Genomic DNA, 19469 nt, shown 5'->3' with positions numbered 1-19469 from the left:
TTTTCAAATAAAACAAAAAAAGAGAAAAAACAATTTTCTTTTGAGAGCATATTATCAAATGTTACATTATTTGAGGCAAACAGTTTCGCGATATTTCAAAATCAAACGGGTTTAGAGAGTTGTAGAGGAAAAGGAAGGAAAAAAGAATGAAAACACATTACACGACTGAGTAACAAAAAGCAAACTCGTTTCTAACGGCCTTATTATGTGAAATGCAGCGCACATTACATAAAAGTGTTCATTGTAATACATTTTTACAGGTGTTTATAAATGCGTTCTTCTTCTGTTATGTGCTTTCGACCATGATGATTGATCACGTCCATGTTAACATGTCACATGAGAACACACTTGCAATTCGAACCTTAAACCTTTGCGTACAAAGTAATAAATTATTATTTTCGCATATTACTCGGCACTCGGATCTAGACAAAAATAATCGTTATGTTGCGTTTCGCAGCTCGCCCCTCGTAACACCAGACACTGCACAGTACACAAAACGAAAGTAGTACAACATGCAGTAGTAGTACAACTTTGCCGTGCTTAAACGATGTGCATCCCAGGGACTATATCATGAGTGTTTTGCGTAAACCACATATCTGCTGGTTGATTGTTTGCCTTACGTTTCGTTGCGTTTCTTTGTTAGCAATTGTAACAAGAACTTTTGAGCTATTATACCTATCAAATAGTAATCATGTTCTATTATCATTTCCCGCTCCATTCTTCATTTACCGTTTACAAGGTTTCCAAACAAGCGTCTGGTAAGGATCGTTCATACATTATAATCTTAAGATTTGTTCAATCAAATTAGCAAAGATTTGTTCAATCAATTGCAAAAGTTGATACATGGGGAAAAAATATTTAGATTCATGTTTTTTTTTCACATCAATACCAGCATGAATCAAGTTTTGCCACAGAAAAGTCGTACATAGAAAAAAGCACCTATACCGCACTATAGTAAATAGTAAAACCGCAAGGATTATTTGCAGAGTCAACAACTTGATTGAATTACTTCTGAGAAAGAAGCTACATCACGCTGTTGTGCTTTTGCATAAATATATTCGAATCAGTTTCCTTTTTGGTGCAATTTTCACCATCCTTCATAATGCTGTTACCACAACCTTCCCTGGATACTTTCTGATGTATTAGTGAGTTGCAATATCTTTGTATAATATTACCAGGCTACTATACGAAAAGAGTACGGGCTAAACCGCACCATGGTGCGGACAAATTAAATGAATTACGGTTATTTTCCAATGGTTCCGAAAAGAAATAAATGTTATATATTTTCACGTTTCCATGAAATAAATTGTACATAGATCTTCATTCATGTCAAATTGAGTTAGTGAAATAGAAACGCGACATAAAAAAAATACCTTCTCGAATAGTGCCAACGTGGATAAAGGATTTAAAGATACAGTACAAAATACAGGCATAAGCCGGCGCAATCCGGCGAAACAAAAGATCGTTGAGAGAAAAGCATCATGTACGAAACGCAGATAGACCTTTTTACGCAGTTTAATCCGTTAATTATTCGATCTCTCAAATCATACTTACGCTCTTAGCGCGATATTTAAATATTTGTTGCCTCCAGTAACCGACTCATTATTTGCAAAGCAGGGTAAGTGGATAGATTTAATAATTTACCATCATAAGTTCTTTTTTCTTTTCTCTTTTTTCTTCATGAAGCTTGTAGAAATCCTGTGGTTTTAACGTAAACCCTCACTTATGTAGCGTATTTCTTTGCCATACTTGGAATACCTTTGGGATGCACAGTACGGCATACACTGCACTGTTCTTGTATTGGGTTACTTTCATTTCTTCTTTCTTATTTTTGTTTATGCTCTGATTTCATCTCTACATTTCGTTTCGTTAGTATGGTTACTTGGAGCAGATGATGTACACATCCAAATCGATCATCTTTATCTCGCCCAGCAGGAGCAGTACGATTCGATCAGCATTAGCAACACTTTACGACGCACCTTAATATTCCTCTTCTTCTGGCGGTATTTCATCTGGTGGCGCGAAACCATCCTGTAATTAATAAAATCAAAATTCATGACCCTCTGCAATACACTCCCCGCAAATGGTACTGTCCCTGTTCATTCGAAAACATACCTCAGTAGCATAAAGAATCTCTAGAATCTTTTGAACGAAAGGACTCTGGCTTTGTTCATCATCTTGGCAGCTAAAAGAAGAACAACAAAAACATGAACATTAATCGGTAATGATAGCAAATAGCACAATGTTTAAATTATCAACTGTAGTGAAAACTTACAGAATTTCAATATCCCTCAGTTTACTGAAATAGAAATCACGCTCCTTTTCCAGTCCTTCGAAGTTTAATCGCATATCACTGATTTGTGAATTCAGTTCCTCGATCTGCTGATTCGTCACGCTATTCTGGGAGGACGATTTGCTCGTATTTACGTTAACGCCACCTCCAATACGGCTAGGCGGACTCTGCACCATCTGTCGGGTGGGTGCAACTTTGGACACTGGATAACGTTAGATATGTTTGCGTGTATTTGCAGAGGTGGGATAATGGTTAGCATGATGTGGATGGGCCAGATTTACGTTTGCAGGATAGTGGTGTGTCAAAGGTGCATTTTTTTGGTACACATGCAGGATACAACGTTAATTTGAAACCACATTATTAGGGATACATACGCAATCACGGAAAGGGAACGTTACGCATCGGGTTCAGAAAGGACAGTACAGGATGTTTGTTACGTGTCATGTGCCAATGCGTCGTTAGTGCATTGGTTCAGGAAAATTATAAGTTATAAGATAAGAAGCAGAAATAAAATAGAAAGAGAAGAAAAAATACTATCAATAATTGCGCTACAATACAAAAAAAAGTTTAAAGGGTATTTCATTTCCCACAAAACTACTCTACTCCAATATGCAATGTGAAACAACAAACTAACTAAAACATTTTTGTTATGTAACGAAAAATCCAGATCATTGCTGGTTTTGATTCAGTTGTTTCAGCTAGCATTTTTACATGCTTTGCTAGACAATATGTTACCACGGAAGAATGAGAGAGAGGGATCATAAATTTTACTTGTAGGGCTACTGTAATAGAGCTTAGAGGATTGAAATGTGTAGTACAATTATGGTATATAGCATAGAATTAATCAAACATACAAAGCTATTCACACATATTACTTTGTTATTAGTTATCAATTAGAACATTATACATGTCACTCTAAATCAGTTTATTTTTCACCTAACAATGCTATGATACGAATCAACTGTTTGTACAAAGCAATGTAATGAATTCATAATTACATTGTGTATGCTACAGAGTAAAGGCAAGCAACAAACGTATTTTCATTTTTCATTAGTAAAAAATAGAGTCTCAAATAAAAAACCAGGAAATGAAATAAATAAAAAAGACTGAAAATTTGCAGAAAATGACTGCATATATGCGACGCTGGTTCATAATTGTTAGTGTTCCTTCGTTACGTTAATTATCGACGAAAGATTGGAAATGCAAAAAAAAAAACACAATTAACTAACTATTAAATAGATGTATCATATCTATGGAAAACCCACCCGTGGTTATGTTCAAAAATGTCCACTACGGTCATAAAATTGTATATACAAAAGTTGTATTTAAGATTGTTAATACTGGATATCCCCTAGAGACGCTATGAAAACAGATCGCGAAGAATCTAATTTAACATCTTATTTTCGTGTAAGTTTGCTTCATGTTGGTAGTTTTAATCACTGATATATTATTTGATATGATTCTGAATGAACCTAATAATATTCCTTCGTTTTTTTTTGCAGGAACTATTAAATATTCAACAAAACGTGTCCATTTGCATCTGACAATTAGTTTGTATAATCAATTAAATTTGCTCTAAATTTTGATATTTTCTAACCCGCGTGTCTCCAAATATGCGTTTCTTGGGGACTATCTGTAGTTTAATTATTGTACAAAAACACATATATACAAGAAGATTCTGTTAAACAAAAAATGTATCAAGGAGACGATTAATGTAACAACAGAAAGCCTTTTTTACTACACTCTGATGATACATCTACAGCAGCCAATCCGGTGATATAATATTGCGTTTCCTGTTGCTAAAATTCAGTACACCTGAATGAGGACCCCATGGTCATGTAGAACACGTATCGCCAAAGACGTAACAGATTGTCACCATAGATTATCACCATAGTTCTAATAGTAACAATTATCGTAAAGTTTCCTACATACGTTTAAATTTTAACATATGTTAATGTGCTTCTTGATGCCAGAAATATTATGAATTAGATAAAAATAAAATATTGTCAAGTTTGCTGCACATAAGGCGATAGTAGTAATGGTAGTTCGTTCAGTTGCATTTTTCTACTTAATCATTGACCAAAAAAAAATCCATTAAGATTGCATTGAATTATTGAAAAGCAAAAAAGCAGATAAGCCCAACGAGGCATGTTAGGACATTGAAGGACGATGCTCATCATACAACAAGAATAGCCATCGTAGTTTGGATTAATGTAATAGTGATAGAACGTGAGTTCAAGTGAAGAAGTTGTTAAAGACGAGTGAATTTTGCATTAGCGTCAACAGATACAGATATTAGTACATAGTATTTGTATCCTAAGGTCCAAATGAAAAATGGGAATACATTATTGGAATTGCGGGCGATGCTAGGACATTATTCTTTTAATCATATGCATTAATGGATATAAGTAATGGAAAGGCAACATACTCGGTTTGATTCTATCACGTGGTGCGGTGGTGCCGATTGCCATTTTACGGGGTGGAGCTACGGCTGATACACCGTTACCTTTCGGTGCACCCGCACCCGAACCCATTCCCATCGGTAGGTTATCGCGCGCTAATAAAGCATCATACTCTCTACCATCATAGTTTGCGTCGAAGAACTTTTTGAACCATTGTAAAAATTCAAAGTTATCTTGGAAGCGACCCTTAATTAGTTTATCGATTGGAATTATCTAAAAATGAAGAAAGAAAAGAAATTAAATTAAGTAGGGTGAGAAATTATCATAAATTATTAACCTGTCACCATGATAAAAACGAGTTGTAAATTGAAGCGAAAATATAAGCAGAAGCGAAAATTCGAGAGGAACTCATAACCCATTAATCATTATCCCATCTTTACACTTTGCGTTGACAATCCCCAGCATAGCATGTACATACAGGCGCCGATAGCACTACTGACTTTTTTTTTTAATGTCAGATCATGTACCAACGTCTTACACATTTCGAAAAATCGTACTTAGTAAACAGATTTATAAACCACTCATAATAATGTAATTTAAATCTTTGCCTTTGTAACATGTTTGCAATGTACACTTAGTAAAAGCATTTTACAACTAATCCTCATTTTCTCTTTCTCTCTCATTGATGATGTGTCGATTAATCAATTCTAAAACGTAAACGAATACAATTTGTCTAAAGTATTTTGGATTTACACACATTGTATGTATATACATGTATATGTCGTTATAAAACAAATTGTATATTCGTTCAATTTTAGGCACGATTTAAAAAATAGGTGCAGTGCAATCACTAGTTGTTTGCACTGTTGAGTCCTGCTTCTTCACAGATACAAACAGACAGTAAGTACATCAGTAAGGAATGCAACTAAGTCAGAAACACAACAAAATAACCGACCAGAACTAATGATCGAAAACGAATGAACAACATTTGGAGCAGAGAAGTTTCAATTTATGGGAAAAGAAGGAACAAGAAAGGAGCAACTGGTAGTCAAAAGACTATTGTGTTTGGGGCAATTTTTGTTCACTGAGAGGATTTTCATGAAGCAAAAACATGGTTTTGCTCGTATTCTATCTACTGTACCGATCGACCCGCGGGTGGCGGAAGCTGCTGGTCGGCTGTGAATTCGGGTTGTCGGTAGTTCACCTACACCCAACTCGTTCTGTATTGCTCCCTGGCCGAGCATAATGCCACTACGGGCTTCCAGCGCATCGTATTCTCGGCCGTCGTAGTTTGCGTCGAAGAATTTTTTAAACCACTGTAAAAACTCGAAATTATCCTGAAAACGACCCTTGATCAGCTTGTCCACCGGGATGACCTAGTTTGCAACAAAGGAAGGGAAATGAGGAAAGGATGGAAAAGATGAGAGAAAGATAGAGATGCCTAAAAATTCGTTCTGTCACATAATTGTTGTTCGATTGTCTTCGATATTCGCTTCGCGATTTTAAAATTTTGCCCCCCAGAACAATCGTTTTCCAAGTTTCCACAAAACTTTATAATGATTTCAATGTCCGCTTCTGTTCTGCATTTGTTGCGTGATATTACACATCAACATAACGTAGTCGATATCAAGGCGAAATTCGAACTTTTCACGCATGGTATGCTAAACCCCATACTCATAACTATAACTCTTTCCCAATATTGGCAGTACGATGTGCTGAGCTATGAAACAATCGGCTAACAAACTAGGAACCGCCAAAACCAAATTTTATCCGCATAATTACGGAATTTAGAAGTATATATGATCACAATGCTTCCTCCGATCATACCTTATCGACGTTCATCTTCTTGAAAGCAGCCTGCAGGATTTTGAAGTTCTGGATGTACTCGTGCTCGAGGTTAGTGCGAAACTTTACGCGCTTCATTGGTACGGAACCCGGGAATAGCATGTCCATGTATTGGCAATACGCAGCTCCGGTGCATAGTTCCTCGATCTTGGTGAATTGCGATCGCAGACAATCGTTTACCCACGAAAGCATATCATGCCTCGAGAGATTGTCTGTCGTCACGTTCGTCGAATAAACGTTAACGGCCATGTTTAACACCGACTATGTTGTACGATTCTGAAATTAAAAAATGGAATAAATTTGGTCATATTAAACACTCTTTTGTGTGAACACATAGTTACGTCGCTAAAATATTTTTCTATTTGAATCTTATAATAATAAACAGTCTGGAATTAAGTTCTCCTATCTTTTAATTGTTGCTTCATTAGCAAAATCTAATACTGATCGAACCAGTGGTATCGTTGTTGTGTTTTATTTGTTATCCCATTAAATAAGATCACCGTTCCGCATATCTTTGTGCGTAACATGGCATGGCACAGACGCGCACTGTTACACGTGGACCGTAAGGTAGTACGAAAGTAATCATCTATAGCGAGCAATGAACCCAAAACAGTTGCATGTCTCGCATGAATTGCACAGCGCAAAACGTTTGATAGAACATTCTACTTTTGCTCTTGACATTTTTAGTGCAATGCAAAGCTAAAACTAAAGGAATGCGTCTCATGCTCGAGGCGTCCATCCAACCGTATCGAATCTCGAATTTAGAACGTATTTCACCAATCAACGTAAAGTCTCGTTGCAACCAAATTATTTAGCTTCATTTAGCATTGCGTTTTTATCAACCATTCAAAACACTTTTTCTTTAATGTTTAATTGATGTAAGTGGTGCTTAAATCATAGTTTAATAATACAAACATTATTTGCTTTAAAAAAAAAAGATAAAAAATATATGCATATTTAAAATCATAATATGCATATATTTTTCATCTTGCCTTATCCAACTGAGAAGCCTAATATATTTTACGCGTATTTGGTGTTCTTTCACATCATAGTTTTGTTGTGAGCAGCAACAGGTCAAAGCGGATGTAGGCCTTCTATAAACGCGAATTCAATCAATCGGCCGTCACAAAAAACGATATTCATTCAAACGAACACATCCACCTCCACGTTTATCTCTAAAGGAGCATGGGGCTTTTATTTTTACAAGACAGTAATCCGGTTTTCTTTGAAGAAGCGACAGTCTTCGAGAAAGGAAAAAAACAAAGATGCTTAACACCCGTCCGCGTGACGCGTTGTGCAGGTGGAGTGTGAATCCGAATAAAATATTTGGGATAAATATTCACGACTGCGGAGGTTGACTGCCGCCACTAACAGCCAACCAACCAAGCAAGCGTTCGGGTTCCAAACTTTACTTTTCAAATCTGTTTTCTTCGAACATTTTTCTTTTTTTTTATGTAGTCAATTGTCATCGATACGTGAATACTTTGCTTTCTCTTACATGTTAGAACATTGCAAATTTATTACCGGTTTTTCGCTTTTTGCTATACTATCAAATTTCTAAAATGTATCTTATATCTTCTATTTGGCGTAACGTCCATTGCGGAAACGCCGGCCTCCTGTATAGGCATTCGAGGCTTATTCAGTATCACACACAGCCGAATAGGCAGTCAGTCCTTGCTACGGAGGAACAGTCCATTCTAGGCTTGAACCCATGACGGGCATGTTATTGAGTCGTACAAGTAGACGACTTTACCACGGGACCGCCGTCTTTTTCTAAAAGGTGCATTAGCTATAAAACAAAACAGTTAAAACCTATTATACACTGAGTCAATACATATCAACAATTGCATATATCTATGTGACAAGTTTTAGCTTCCGATGATTAAACCATATTCAACTGACTTTCATCCCCACCAACAGTAGACACTCCTTTCACCTTACGTCAAACCTTTCAAGCTTACAGCCTTGTTCATGAGTGTACCGAACACTTCCTATTGGAATAAATACTTCATCATTGCATTGCTGCTGTTCACTTTCTACATTCCTTAGATCGTTGTCAGCTAGTTAAACATGATTTTTTTACGAAACAATAAACATCATGCATAACACATGAAATAAATGTCCAAACAATCAGAGTTCATGGACACAATCTTTCACACGTTTTGAGGAATCTTTGAATGTTTTGGTGATGTACTGGTGACAACGATTTCACAACACAATTGATGATTAACATTTTATTAGCGAGGCAGGCAATAGACCGAACCAAGAAGAGCAAATTATTTTCCACCTAAATTTACCATCCATTTGAACAGGGTATGGGAAATGCAATCAAACAAATGTCCCATGACATAGATGCGCTCATATCAGGACGTAAATGGCAAACACTCCTACGTCTTCTTTAGAATTGTAGGTAGACCGCTCCCTTTTTGAATCGTTTATTAACTACACGCGTTGGCCTTGGTACAAAGACTAACAATTTAAAGCAAGGGTGATAACAAACGGTGCTTGATAAAAACAATTAAATAAAATCAACAAATTTAACGTATATCCAAAGCTATAGAAATAAGCTGTTATTCTTCATATAAATGTATGCAACGGTAAGTAAGGCAGGGCTGTACGTTGCAACACATATGTATACCTCCTCCACTTTCATCCCTTGCTCGAATCTATGGAGCGTGATGGTGCATTAAGCCAAGCCCAACAGGAAACCAATCTGTGTCGGCTACAATATTGAGTCATATGATTTTGAATGGTTGATGCATCCGCCCAATACGTTACCTACACAATCGCTGCCATATGTGTAGTCTATTTCACTTTTCACACATTTCTTGTTAGAAACAGCGTTAAACATGTATCATTTTTTACCGCACATTAACCCCACAGTTTAAAAAAAATAGTCGCAGGATGTTAATTGTACAATGAAATTATTAAGCCCATATAGTTTGTAATTATGCAATTATGAGCAGTTGAAGATGGTTGCCTCCATCGCAAGTGAGAGCAAACGAAACAGTCGCTAACAGAGTAAAGAATGCTTTGACGCCTCTTTAATTTACAACGCCTGTCTGATGATTTTACACCATAATCACCTGCACTGTTTTACTGTACTGTTTTGGTTGACCCGCTCTACATTAACATTAATTAACTGCTAAGCACACATCACAAACAATCATACTAGCATTAATCGAAGCTTCACTCAGATTATAGAAACAGAACAACAGAAAAGAGCTTATATGATAGATATAGCAATTAAAAAATCAGAAATATATTTTCAATTAAAAGGCTGTCATTAAAAACAAAAACTTTCATTCCAATAATATATATATATATATCCCTGGCTGGCGCGAAAGTGATTGATTTCACTTTTATAACACAGTACTTAAGATGCTTTTTACGCTGACAAAGATAATTAAAACTCTACGGGTGCTTTTTGCTTTGCTTTTCTTTGCTTTACTTGCTAAATTTTATGCGATTTCTACTCGTGTGGCTTATGTATGCGTTCGTTTTTGAAATTAAACTTTCCATTTGCGCAACACTTTTACAATACCACACGGTATCAACATCCTTATCATTTTGTTTCGTTAAATTTCATGATTCATCTGATAAAGGACAAATTCCTCAAATGCATTCCGACAACATCAACGTAACTCGAATATTAGCACCATAAAACCTAATAAAATCATGTTACTCGGGAAGATTAGTTTAATTTAAAAAAAAGATTATTAGATTTATCCATTATTCAGCCTTTGCTGACAAATTGTGATTGTAGTAAGGAACTGCATAATACCTATGACTAGATAGAGAAAAAAAAACATTGAAGAAGCGCAAAATCCACTAACATTCATGGTTACCAGCCCCAAGACATTACGCGAAGAAGACTGCGCCGGTCGGTCGCGAATGCGTCCCCTCCCAACCTTCCACCAACATCGATTTTCAAAATAGCGGCACATTCGCATACCGTTCTTTTGCCCATACTGCTCTGCATCACACTAACGGTGGCAGGGTAGGTATACCCATATTGTCTATCATCCGTACAGAAACCAAATGCGGCAACTAGCATGAGAGCCGGTATACCACCGTACGTGGGGATAGGTGGATAACAAAAACCCGGCCAGAGAGATATTTGGATGTAACGAAGTGTTTGGGCTTCTAGTTTTTCTGATCTAAAATTAAACCGAATCATTACCGCTCACCACAAAATCTCTCACCAATGCTTTCCCATTACCCGATCTGGAGAAGCAGATATCCCGTTCTATTTGGATAATTAAGGAACACATGTGAGGTGGTACCCATACCAATCGCGTTGAACCGCACTTGAAACTATAATGATGCAAGTGAGTGAATGAGTTTGAGAGAAAAAGAGAGAAGAGAGAGAGAGAGAGAGAGAGAGAAAATGTTTTCAACGTACAGCAAAATGTTAATTAGTTGCTATACTTTCAAGTAAATTTATAAACGAATACAACATAAAAGTACACGTTACGACGGAATATGGCGTACATTGAATTTGTACTGGGTATTGGTAAACCTTTACCATGCTCAAAGTGTGCCCTAGCCAAACTTTTTCTCTTCGTATCCGGCGACTATCCCTGATATGGGTGTCAATTCCGGTCAATGTTTCCGTTACTTTAAGTGGAATTTAAATTAGTTGCTATCAACAATTGAAAAAAGTGGAATAACAATACAAAACAATAGCATTGCTTACTCATATTATCACACAACAATAGATCACGATGAAAGACATCATGATCATGATCATGATGAAACACAAATAGATAATTTAACAAACAATTTATGTAATAATGTAAATGGATTACAATCTATTTTTAAATATGCACTGTTTTGGCAAAAGAAACGTTTCTAAATAATTAGCAATATGCTTTTAGTATTTAGATCCTGTAAATAAAATAATGGCGTTAGTTAAAAAAAACGGAACAACTACAATTTAATCTATTGAAACAATCCATAGCAATTCTGGGCTTGAATTCTCACCGTTTGATTTCTGATTCAGTCTGTACTAGTCGAGTCGATACTACCTTACATTCTCATTCTACTAAAATCAGGCGGCTGATCCTGCAATTCAAATTGCCGTTCTTTCCCTTCAGTCTACAAACCCAAGCGCGAATGTTTTCGATACGCTTTTTTTAAAACATTCCTCGATCAGTTTCAATTTCAGCATGTCGATGCTCGTACAGCCAGAAAAGCATGTACATGTGTACATTTCTTCTGTTCTTTTTTTGCCATTCAAATGTGCCGAAATTTGATTTATTTTCAATTAAAATGGATTTGTAACCTTGGAACATTTTTTTTTTTTTTCAAAAATAAGAATGTCCATCAAAAAACGGCTTTTGATTGCGTTTATTTTATTCTACTGGAATGAAGGTAATTTAAATAGTTCGAAATGGCTATTGTTAGTCTGTGAGGAAGGTAATACGGAACTATTGAAATAGTATATAAATTATTATGTTTTAAATGTTTGAAGCATTGGAGCTCTGCATAATCGTGAAAATAATACATAAATATATGAATTTAAAAAAAGCTTGTAACATATGCGAATAAGCCTCAAAAATGAAGTTTACTTTTTAAAAATGAAACTTAGAATGTTTTTTTAAAAGCACCTTTTAGAGAAAGGAACAAAACCTTTTGAAAAATACAACAACAAAAAATAGAACAGTATAAAATGTTATGTACAATGCATATAACAAAATATGTAGCTCATAGCATATTACAAATGATTCAATTTATAATTTAAGCTTTAAACATTCTAAAACAAAGCACAAGTTCCTTCCAACGTTCAAATAATATGAAACCAACATTATACACCAGAGCATACGATTGACTCGTGGAAGCATACATGGTTAGGAAAAATACATAAATATACGAGGCCTGCCTGCGGTCTACACAAACACATCTTAGCGCACGCAACATGCTTCTACAGCACTACCACATCCACACATGGATGCGGAACATGCATCAACGCTTGCTATGGTTGTGTGTTGCCATCTTACGCCCCAAACCCGACAAAATGCCGATGATGAATCATACGTAGCAGAAGGCTCATGCAATCCCGGGCGGGGAAAACGCACCAAAGTTAATCTCATCGCCATTCGGTAGAAACTGTTTACAATTATTATTCCTTTGCCATTTCGATGGCAGAATTTGCTGTGCCATAAAACGAACCATCTAGAAATGCGAGAAGAAGCTTCCATATTCACATCTCCCGTATGTAAACCACATGTTTCTCGATTATCAATTTGCACTACACAAGAATTTTCGAGTGCCGTCTACACTGCTGAAATTTTAGCTAATCTGTCTGAAAACATCACACACAGAAAATATGGTAACCTGCTTTGAATCGATAGAAAGTAGATATCGCATTGAAACTTTCACCTGGTGTTTTTTGTCTATCTCTACTAACACTATCGTCTTTACGGGGACAACGGGGAAAAAGGTGCAGTTCCGGAACAAGAGAATGTCTTACGTACGCAAATAGCAGTGAATATTCCGTCACCACAAGTATAGCAAGGCAGGCAGTGCGTTATTCTTTTTCTTTGCGCTGATTTTTTCAATCGACAAATTTTGTCAATTCTATTCTATACACGCAACACACAAGGCGAAATGTTCTTCGAAACACTATCAAGAAAGAACAAACTCTACCCGCAGCCGGATGTACAAAACGCTCGATAGCGAATCAAGGAACGTTAGTGTTCGCTCGTAGAAAACTGCAACCCGTTCTCGTCTATACCACACTTTTCACAACTCAACTTTAAGATTCCTCTTTTCCGGCGCAGAAGGTACCTTTTGCTGTTCTCGTCTCTGCCGTGCTTTCTTTTGATTCCCTTTTCACACCAATTACTCACAAACACACACAACGCACACACGATCCGCTCTTTTCATATACGCGTGGCGTTTACTCACACGCACCTACGAGCGCCCTGACAATGGCCAAAACTGAAGCTGGAAAGATGCACAAAAAACGGACGGCGTACAGCTTTTACTTCAACTAACACGCACACACACACACACACACACGCACACATATACACGACCATATATCGCGGATATGGAGCGACCTACAGCTAGTAACATTTGAATTTTTTGTGCAAATTAGCCAAATGCGATATTTCCTTCATCTCAAAGATACAAAAGTATGTACGGGCGTAAGCTTCGGAATGTGTTGAGGAAAGCGCTATATTAAACTAAAGCTTAGCAGAACCGCATGTCTACATGCCAAATGTACAAGAAATTTTATACATTCCGCCGCAGTCTGTGTATTAGGGGATAATATAGAAGTAAAAAATCAAACAAACCCAACAAAGTATTTTCCACCGGCAACTTGAAACGCAGTCAATATTCCTTCACTCGGCTAACTAGCTCGATTACTGTGCAAAAACGACCGGATTCCACGGCAAGGCTTGCTGAACGACTGTAACCCGTACGAAACAAGAAACAATTGGTTTTGAAAACCGTCTTCGTCACTTTCTGTCACACGCAGTGCATTTGACAGTTCGCTTTTGTTAAGGGTGCTTTTACACAAGCAGAACCGAAACATCAATTTTTTCCCCGAAGTAAGGGCGGTGGCAACGCTCATCGGATGCGATTTTATCGGACGTGATTTATATGGGATTTGACAGATAACGTCGGACGTGCGATTTCGTCGTCCGATGTTATCTGACAAATCCCATATAAATCTCGTCCGATAAAATCGCATCCGATTAGCGTTGCCACCGCCCTAAAGCCGCTGCCAGATGCACCGAAAAAAACACCTAGGGTAACTGTACCAGTTTTCGGCAGTGTACCTACCCAAGTGCCACAAATCCACTAAACGACCACTAAACGGCTTCTAAACGACTCAAGTTCTCTACCTAAACGGAATATAGAAAGACTTCGTTTAGCAGACGGCAAACGACTCATTCATTCTAAAAATAGCAAAAAAGCTGGTGGCGCTCTCTGTTGGTGGGATACCCCAACCAGTTGAGCTTCATCGCTTGGAGGAGAGCTTTCTCATTTCCTCTGTACTGTTGTATGGTTTCGCATTGAAGTTATGCATCGCTAGAACTAGAACGGCGATACGATTGTTTAAATACTAAACTCCAACGGAAACCACCAGCACTGAAGCAAGTGAGATTTGAGTAATGATTGTTGGTGTTGATACCCACGTATCTGACCACACGACCATTCATATAGATTTTTGCTCAGAAAGTTATAAGGCTTATAGGTCATGATAAGATGAAACTTGTCGAAACACATTGCAAGAAAAGGATAGCAATATAATGATGAGTTGTAATACGCCATTGATCAAACCAATGAAGCTGTGGAGCTTTCATTTTTTTTCTATGGATATTCAATTTTCCAGTCGTTTAAGCTTAATCTGTGGCGCTTGGGAGAACAGTAAAACAATGAAAAAGTGGTGTATATTAAAGATTTTATGCTTATTTAATTTATTCTAACTTGTTCGGAATTTTAAAATCACGATAAACAGGTTATTTTTCACTTTAAATGCTGCCGAAAATAGGTACACAGTAAATGTTCATTTTTGACAGCTCAATGTTGTGGGCTCCTGCCGAAACTCGGAACAATAACACACTTTGAATTTGGCTGAATATTCCTTTTAAAATATATCAGAACACTACAATGCGTATGTCGACACATAATATGACCTTTCTTGTACCAAATATCACCAATTTTACGACAAACAATGCACTAACTTAAGAGAAAAATAAATATTTGTAAGCCAGTTCGCACCGTACGCTATAACCATCAAACTGTCAATGGCTGCTCTGTTTAGACGTCGCATCAAAATGGCTGTCAAAACGGGCCAAAATAAGCAACATAAAATTGATAATTAAATTGCTTTTTAACACCAATCTTAGGAAAGTAAGAGTGTTAAATTGCTTTAAACATTTTTTTTGTACATATTCACATTGATACAAACATTTTCTGACCCGTATTCGCGCTGCCGAAAATAGGAACACAGCCTGCCGAAAATAGGAACAAACTGCCGAAAATAGGAGCAAAATCAATGTTTGCATTTTCACGAATATTTATGAAAAAGGGCTTTGAAACGGCAAATAAAAAATATTGTAACATAATATGATAGTTTATCAACCAGAATAACAATACTTTCAAGAAAAATAATGAAAAAAATTGATGTGTAAGCAATTTTTGTGAAACTGCTGCACTTCTTCTTCTTCTTCATTGACACAACAACAACCGCTGTAGGTCAAGGCCTGCCAGTACCCACTAGTGAAGTGAGCTTGGCTTTCAGTGACTTATTATTACCATAGCAGGATAGTCAATCCTACGTATGGGGGCACGGTCTATTCGGGACTTGAACCCATGACGGGCATGTTGTTACGTCGTACGAGTTGACGACTGTACCACCAGACCGGCGGAAACTGCTGCACTAGCCTGCCGAAAAGTGGTACAGTTACCCTATTAAAAATATCGACAACCGGAAAATAACGCTTGGCCAGCGTACTTTGACAAAATTTCGTTTGACAGCTAGGGTGTCCAAACTCAGGTTGCACGCAAGTCTTAAAATTGCATTCAAAAAGAGGAAAAAATCGTCAGGATTGGAGCACGGATATACGTATAATACGATAATAAGTTTAACGTAGTATTTTATAATGTTAAATCATTAAAATGTTCACCCGAGTTAATTTTATCGTGCTCTATATTCCAATCGTGGCGTGATTTTCAGTATTTTTGCATGCAATTTTAATACTTGCCTGCAGCCTGGGACAATTAAAGGACAATTTCAACAACCTAGAAATAACGTTCGTTATTGTAAACGAAAATCGACCGAGTTTAGTTTCCCTCAATTTGAATGAGAATAATTGGAAAACTTAGGTGATATTTGTGTTGAATTGTTAGTTTGCAGTGCAGAATCAAACTAACAGCAATTTAGTGGAAAGAAAAAAGAAGCGTTACAATGCGTTATTTTTCATCTGTCTTTCCTTCGATCCGGTGGATTTTCGGTGTGTCTGGCAGCCGCCATAGCGACAATCGCTTTCGTAACCCAAGCGCCAAAATGCACTAAATGACTCCTAAAATAAAGTTAAAATTACTTATCATTCAAATAGAAGAGGAAAATCTCGCTCTCGCTCGACAAAAAGTAGCTCAATTTTTTCGAACAGAGCTACTACTCCCGCGCGATGTTTCCGCTTCATCTGAAACATTCGAACGGGCTAGATTATTACCAAGTTCAAAAAAATAAATTTGAACTCATTTCAATTATATTTTATATGTTATCAAACAAAACGGAAGTAGGTTGACTGGGTGAACTGAGCTACTTTCATATAGCGCGTGGCCACGCAGGTGAAAAAATGTTGAAAAAATTTTCAACTTTGTCAAAATTGCTTGTCAACTGCAAAAAAGAGCTTTTCTCGTGGCCGCACCAAAAACATACACAAGAATGACAAAAAGCTCCAACATCTGAATATCTTTGATATTTTGTTTAAGAAGCACGAAATAGGTACATACATCAATTAGAATCATGCATTTTAGCATTATTATCATAGCAATGGGTCACAGCTGCGCCAAATAGCTGTTTGTTTACGCTTTTTCGCGAAAGTCAAATTTTGTCAACTTTTGTCAACTTTATTTCCTGGCTGCTCCAGGTTATAAAATTTTGACAAAAGCTCAAAAAAGTGACAAAAGCTCACGTTTTGAAAAAAATTCAGCATTTTGTCACTCTCATGGCCTTTCGCCTATATATGTGGTATAAATTATACCCGTCGCAAGTAGTCGAAAGCTCATAATTCATCGAAAATGTAATAACGCATGAGCCCAAGGCGAAGAACTCCGCAGGAGCCAAAGCCTCTCTAAACTATTCCAACATAACGCCTGAGCCCGGCATCATTGAAATTGAAGCTACCATAAGAGCATTATTGAATGAAATACATTTCAAGGCAGCAATCGTTCACGACAGTCAAACAAATATTTCTTCTCATAATTTGCAATTCAGATTTAAACTGACTTTACAAGAAAAACAGATACTTTTGTTTTGTTAATAGAATTGCAATGACATCCTTCAAAAATATGATTTTGATTCACATGAAAATTTTTCATTTGGATTCATTTTGAAAAATATGATTTTGAGACACAAAACTGTACCATGAAAATGAGCTGCTCTTCAGCACATTCAAAATACACAGCTGATCACGTTTTCTAATGGCTTTGGACTGCACGAATTAAATATCCCATTCCTTAAGCAATCGACACCATTTTTGATGAAACATAATCGCTGCTGAGCACTTCACGATAATTGTCATCATTAAACACAGCAGGAACCAGGAACACCAGAGGAAAATTTCCTTTACGAACGCACTGCTTGGTGGTTTACATTGGTTTTTCCTATATTCTGATTTGTTTGCACCCACACACACACAGTATTACAGGAGAAGACCAATCCAGTGCAGTAATCTTAAACGATACAGCCCCAGACACATTCTCATGGTCTTAGTTGCGTCGATTGCTGTATCCTGGAGCGGTCGGGTTGGTCAACTGGACAACGATGTTGTTGAAGTCAAGATGCTTCAACATCTCCTTCGTCTCTGGATCCACCTCAATGATATCCTGCTCCAGTGCTGAAACATCCGGCACATAGTTATCGCGACGCTCACGCTCTTCTTCCTGGAGCTTGATGGAAATACCACGCACTTGCGAGTGACGCAGGCGCTTCATCAGATGGGTTACAAAACTGAAACAAAAGCACAACGGTATGGTCCAATCAGCAACACAATCCTTCCACGGATCTACCAACACATGCCGAACAGCTGCCCTCCCCTCCGGCTCTGCTGCCATTACTCACCCAGCGATCTTGTTACGCAGTGGTTTCGTCGGAATGATGGCCACTTCTTCGACAATACGCTTGTTAGTGTCGAAATCCATGGTCAATCGAGTGTAGTACTTCTCGATGATGACCTTCGAGGCCTTCTTGATCGTCTTGGTACGTACACGACCCTGCAACACAATACGGTAAACATTACATATTTAGGATTCGATTGTTGAACTCGCAGGGCATTAGTCGAGTGTAGCTGCTACGCCGAAACCCATTCACAATCATTCAAGCTAGTTCACCGGGACATAAGCCGGGCAACATAACCTTTCACATTATTTCTGGCTGTGCATGGCTGTGCGGTTTATGAACGAACACTCATTCCGGTTCAGCTGTCAAACATGGTAATCGGAGACGGCGGTATGGGTAGCGTTGCTTCGCGTTCGACGAAATCGTATCTTGCTCTTTTGAGGATATTTAGCGCTAAATCCATCGTTTTACTTCGCACTGCACTAGTATCGATGATTGTGATTGTTTTCCGGCGCACTAAAAGCAAAATCGAAGCATCTATTACACATATTTTCGCATATTTACCATTCTGTGCTAAGATTCACGGCTGTCTTTCGCTACGAAAACGTGTGGAAAAGGCCCGTGTGACGTCACGTCCTTCCGATGCTAACTTTGACAACCATCAAAACTCCGTGTTGCCAACATTGAAGCATGAAATCCCATTTCGGTGCCCAGTGAGCTGGTCGTTCATGGAGATGTACTTCAAAATGTACACAGCCACTTTCCCAAACTCGTACGAAGCGGGAACGGTCGAAGAGTGGATTCCACGGTTGTTTTAAAAACATTTCATCACACTGTACGCATCTTGGAGTCGTAAACTAATGAAATAAATTAAAGTAACAGTTGTAGTTAGGCAACTGCTTCTTCTTACGTTGAGCGATGGGTGTTGTCCTCCTATTTTTCTATTTTGTTTCATAGTTTGCACACACCCGCCTACAGCTTTTTAAGAAAATTATTTGTTTTCAGTAGATATTGTTGCAACAAATAATTTACAATTCAATGGAATGATTTAAACATTTTCGACTCAATAAAATCATGTGCATATATCCTTACTGTTTATTATTGAACAGATATCGCATGTTTA

The 19469-nt window shown here is 37.5% G+C and overlaps 2 protein-coding genes across 10 annotated transcripts; both read right to left on the bottom strand.

Annotated features, from left to right (window-relative positions):
• Positions 1 to 170: 170 nt before the first annotated feature.
• On the bottom strand, positions 171 to 14008 carry LOC121592929 (microtubule-associated protein RP/EB family member 1). Of its 9 annotated transcripts, none has more exons than XM_041914862.1 (6): positions 13845 to 14008; positions 6523 to 6816; positions 5837 to 6071; positions 2276 to 2495; positions 2116 to 2185; positions 171 to 2031 (listed from the first exon to the last, which is right to left on the bottom strand). In XM_041914862.1, exons 2-6 carry the CDS (start codon positions 6787 to 6789, stop codon positions 1981 to 1983), a joined length of 843 nt encoding a protein of 280 aa, XP_041770796.1. In that variant the 5' UTR covers positions 6790 to 6816; positions 13845 to 14008; the 3' UTR covers positions 171 to 1980. The 9 variants fall into 9 exon arrangements, with proteins under 9 accessions (XP_041770796.1, XP_041770797.1, XP_041770788.1 ...); XM_041914863.1 differs by having other exon boundaries at positions 2276 to 2486; XM_041914854.1 differs by lacking the exon at positions 5837 to 6071 and adding an exon at positions 4722 to 4968 and having other exon boundaries at positions 13845 to 14006.
• Positions 14009 to 17869: 3861 nt separating this feature from the next.
• LOC121591698 (40S ribosomal protein S17) lies at positions 17870 to 19023 on the bottom strand. Its single transcript, XM_041912506.1, has 3 exons — positions 18911 to 19023; positions 18350 to 18501; positions 17870 to 18238 (listed from the first exon to the last, which is right to left on the bottom strand). Exons 1-3 carry the CDS (start codon positions 18911 to 18913, stop codon positions 17998 to 18000), a joined length of 396 nt encoding a protein of 131 aa, XP_041768440.1. The 5' UTR covers positions 18914 to 19023; the 3' UTR covers positions 17870 to 17997.
• Between the last annotated feature and the right edge of the window lie 446 nt (positions 19024 to 19469).

The sequence above is a fragment of the Anopheles merus genome, chromosome 2L (genome assembly GCF_017562075.2).
Source record: "Anopheles merus strain MAF chromosome 2L, AmerM5.1, whole genome shotgun sequence".
Lineage (NCBI taxonomy): Eukaryota > Metazoa > Arthropoda > Insecta > Diptera > Culicidae > Anopheles > Anopheles merus.
The sequence above is the reverse complement of the archived record's forward strand: the minus strand, read 5'-3'. Positions and strand labels throughout refer to the sequence as shown.

What these genes read in the sequence shown, in the direction of transcription:
- LOC121592929 (XM_041914854.1), bottom strand. Translation starts at nt 6,789, where the DNA reads ATGGCCGTTAACGTTTATTCGACGAACGTGACGACAGACAATCTCTCG. An exon ending in AGAAGATGAACGTCGATAAG is followed by an intron (nt 4,969 to 6,522) that starts GTATGATCGGAG and finishes CTTCATTTTTAG; the next exon opens with ATAATTCCAATCGATAAACT. An exon ending in AGATTCTTTATGCTACTGAG is followed by an intron (nt 2,032 to 2,115) that starts GTATGTTTTCGA and finishes TATTAATTACAG; the next exon opens with GATGGTTTCGCGCCACCAGA.
- LOC121591698 (XM_041912506.1), bottom strand. An exon ending in CTGCGTAACAAGATCGCTGG is followed by an intron (nt 18,239 to 18,349) that starts GTGAGTAATGGC and finishes CTTTTGTTTCAG; the next exon opens with TTTTGTAACCCATCTGATGA.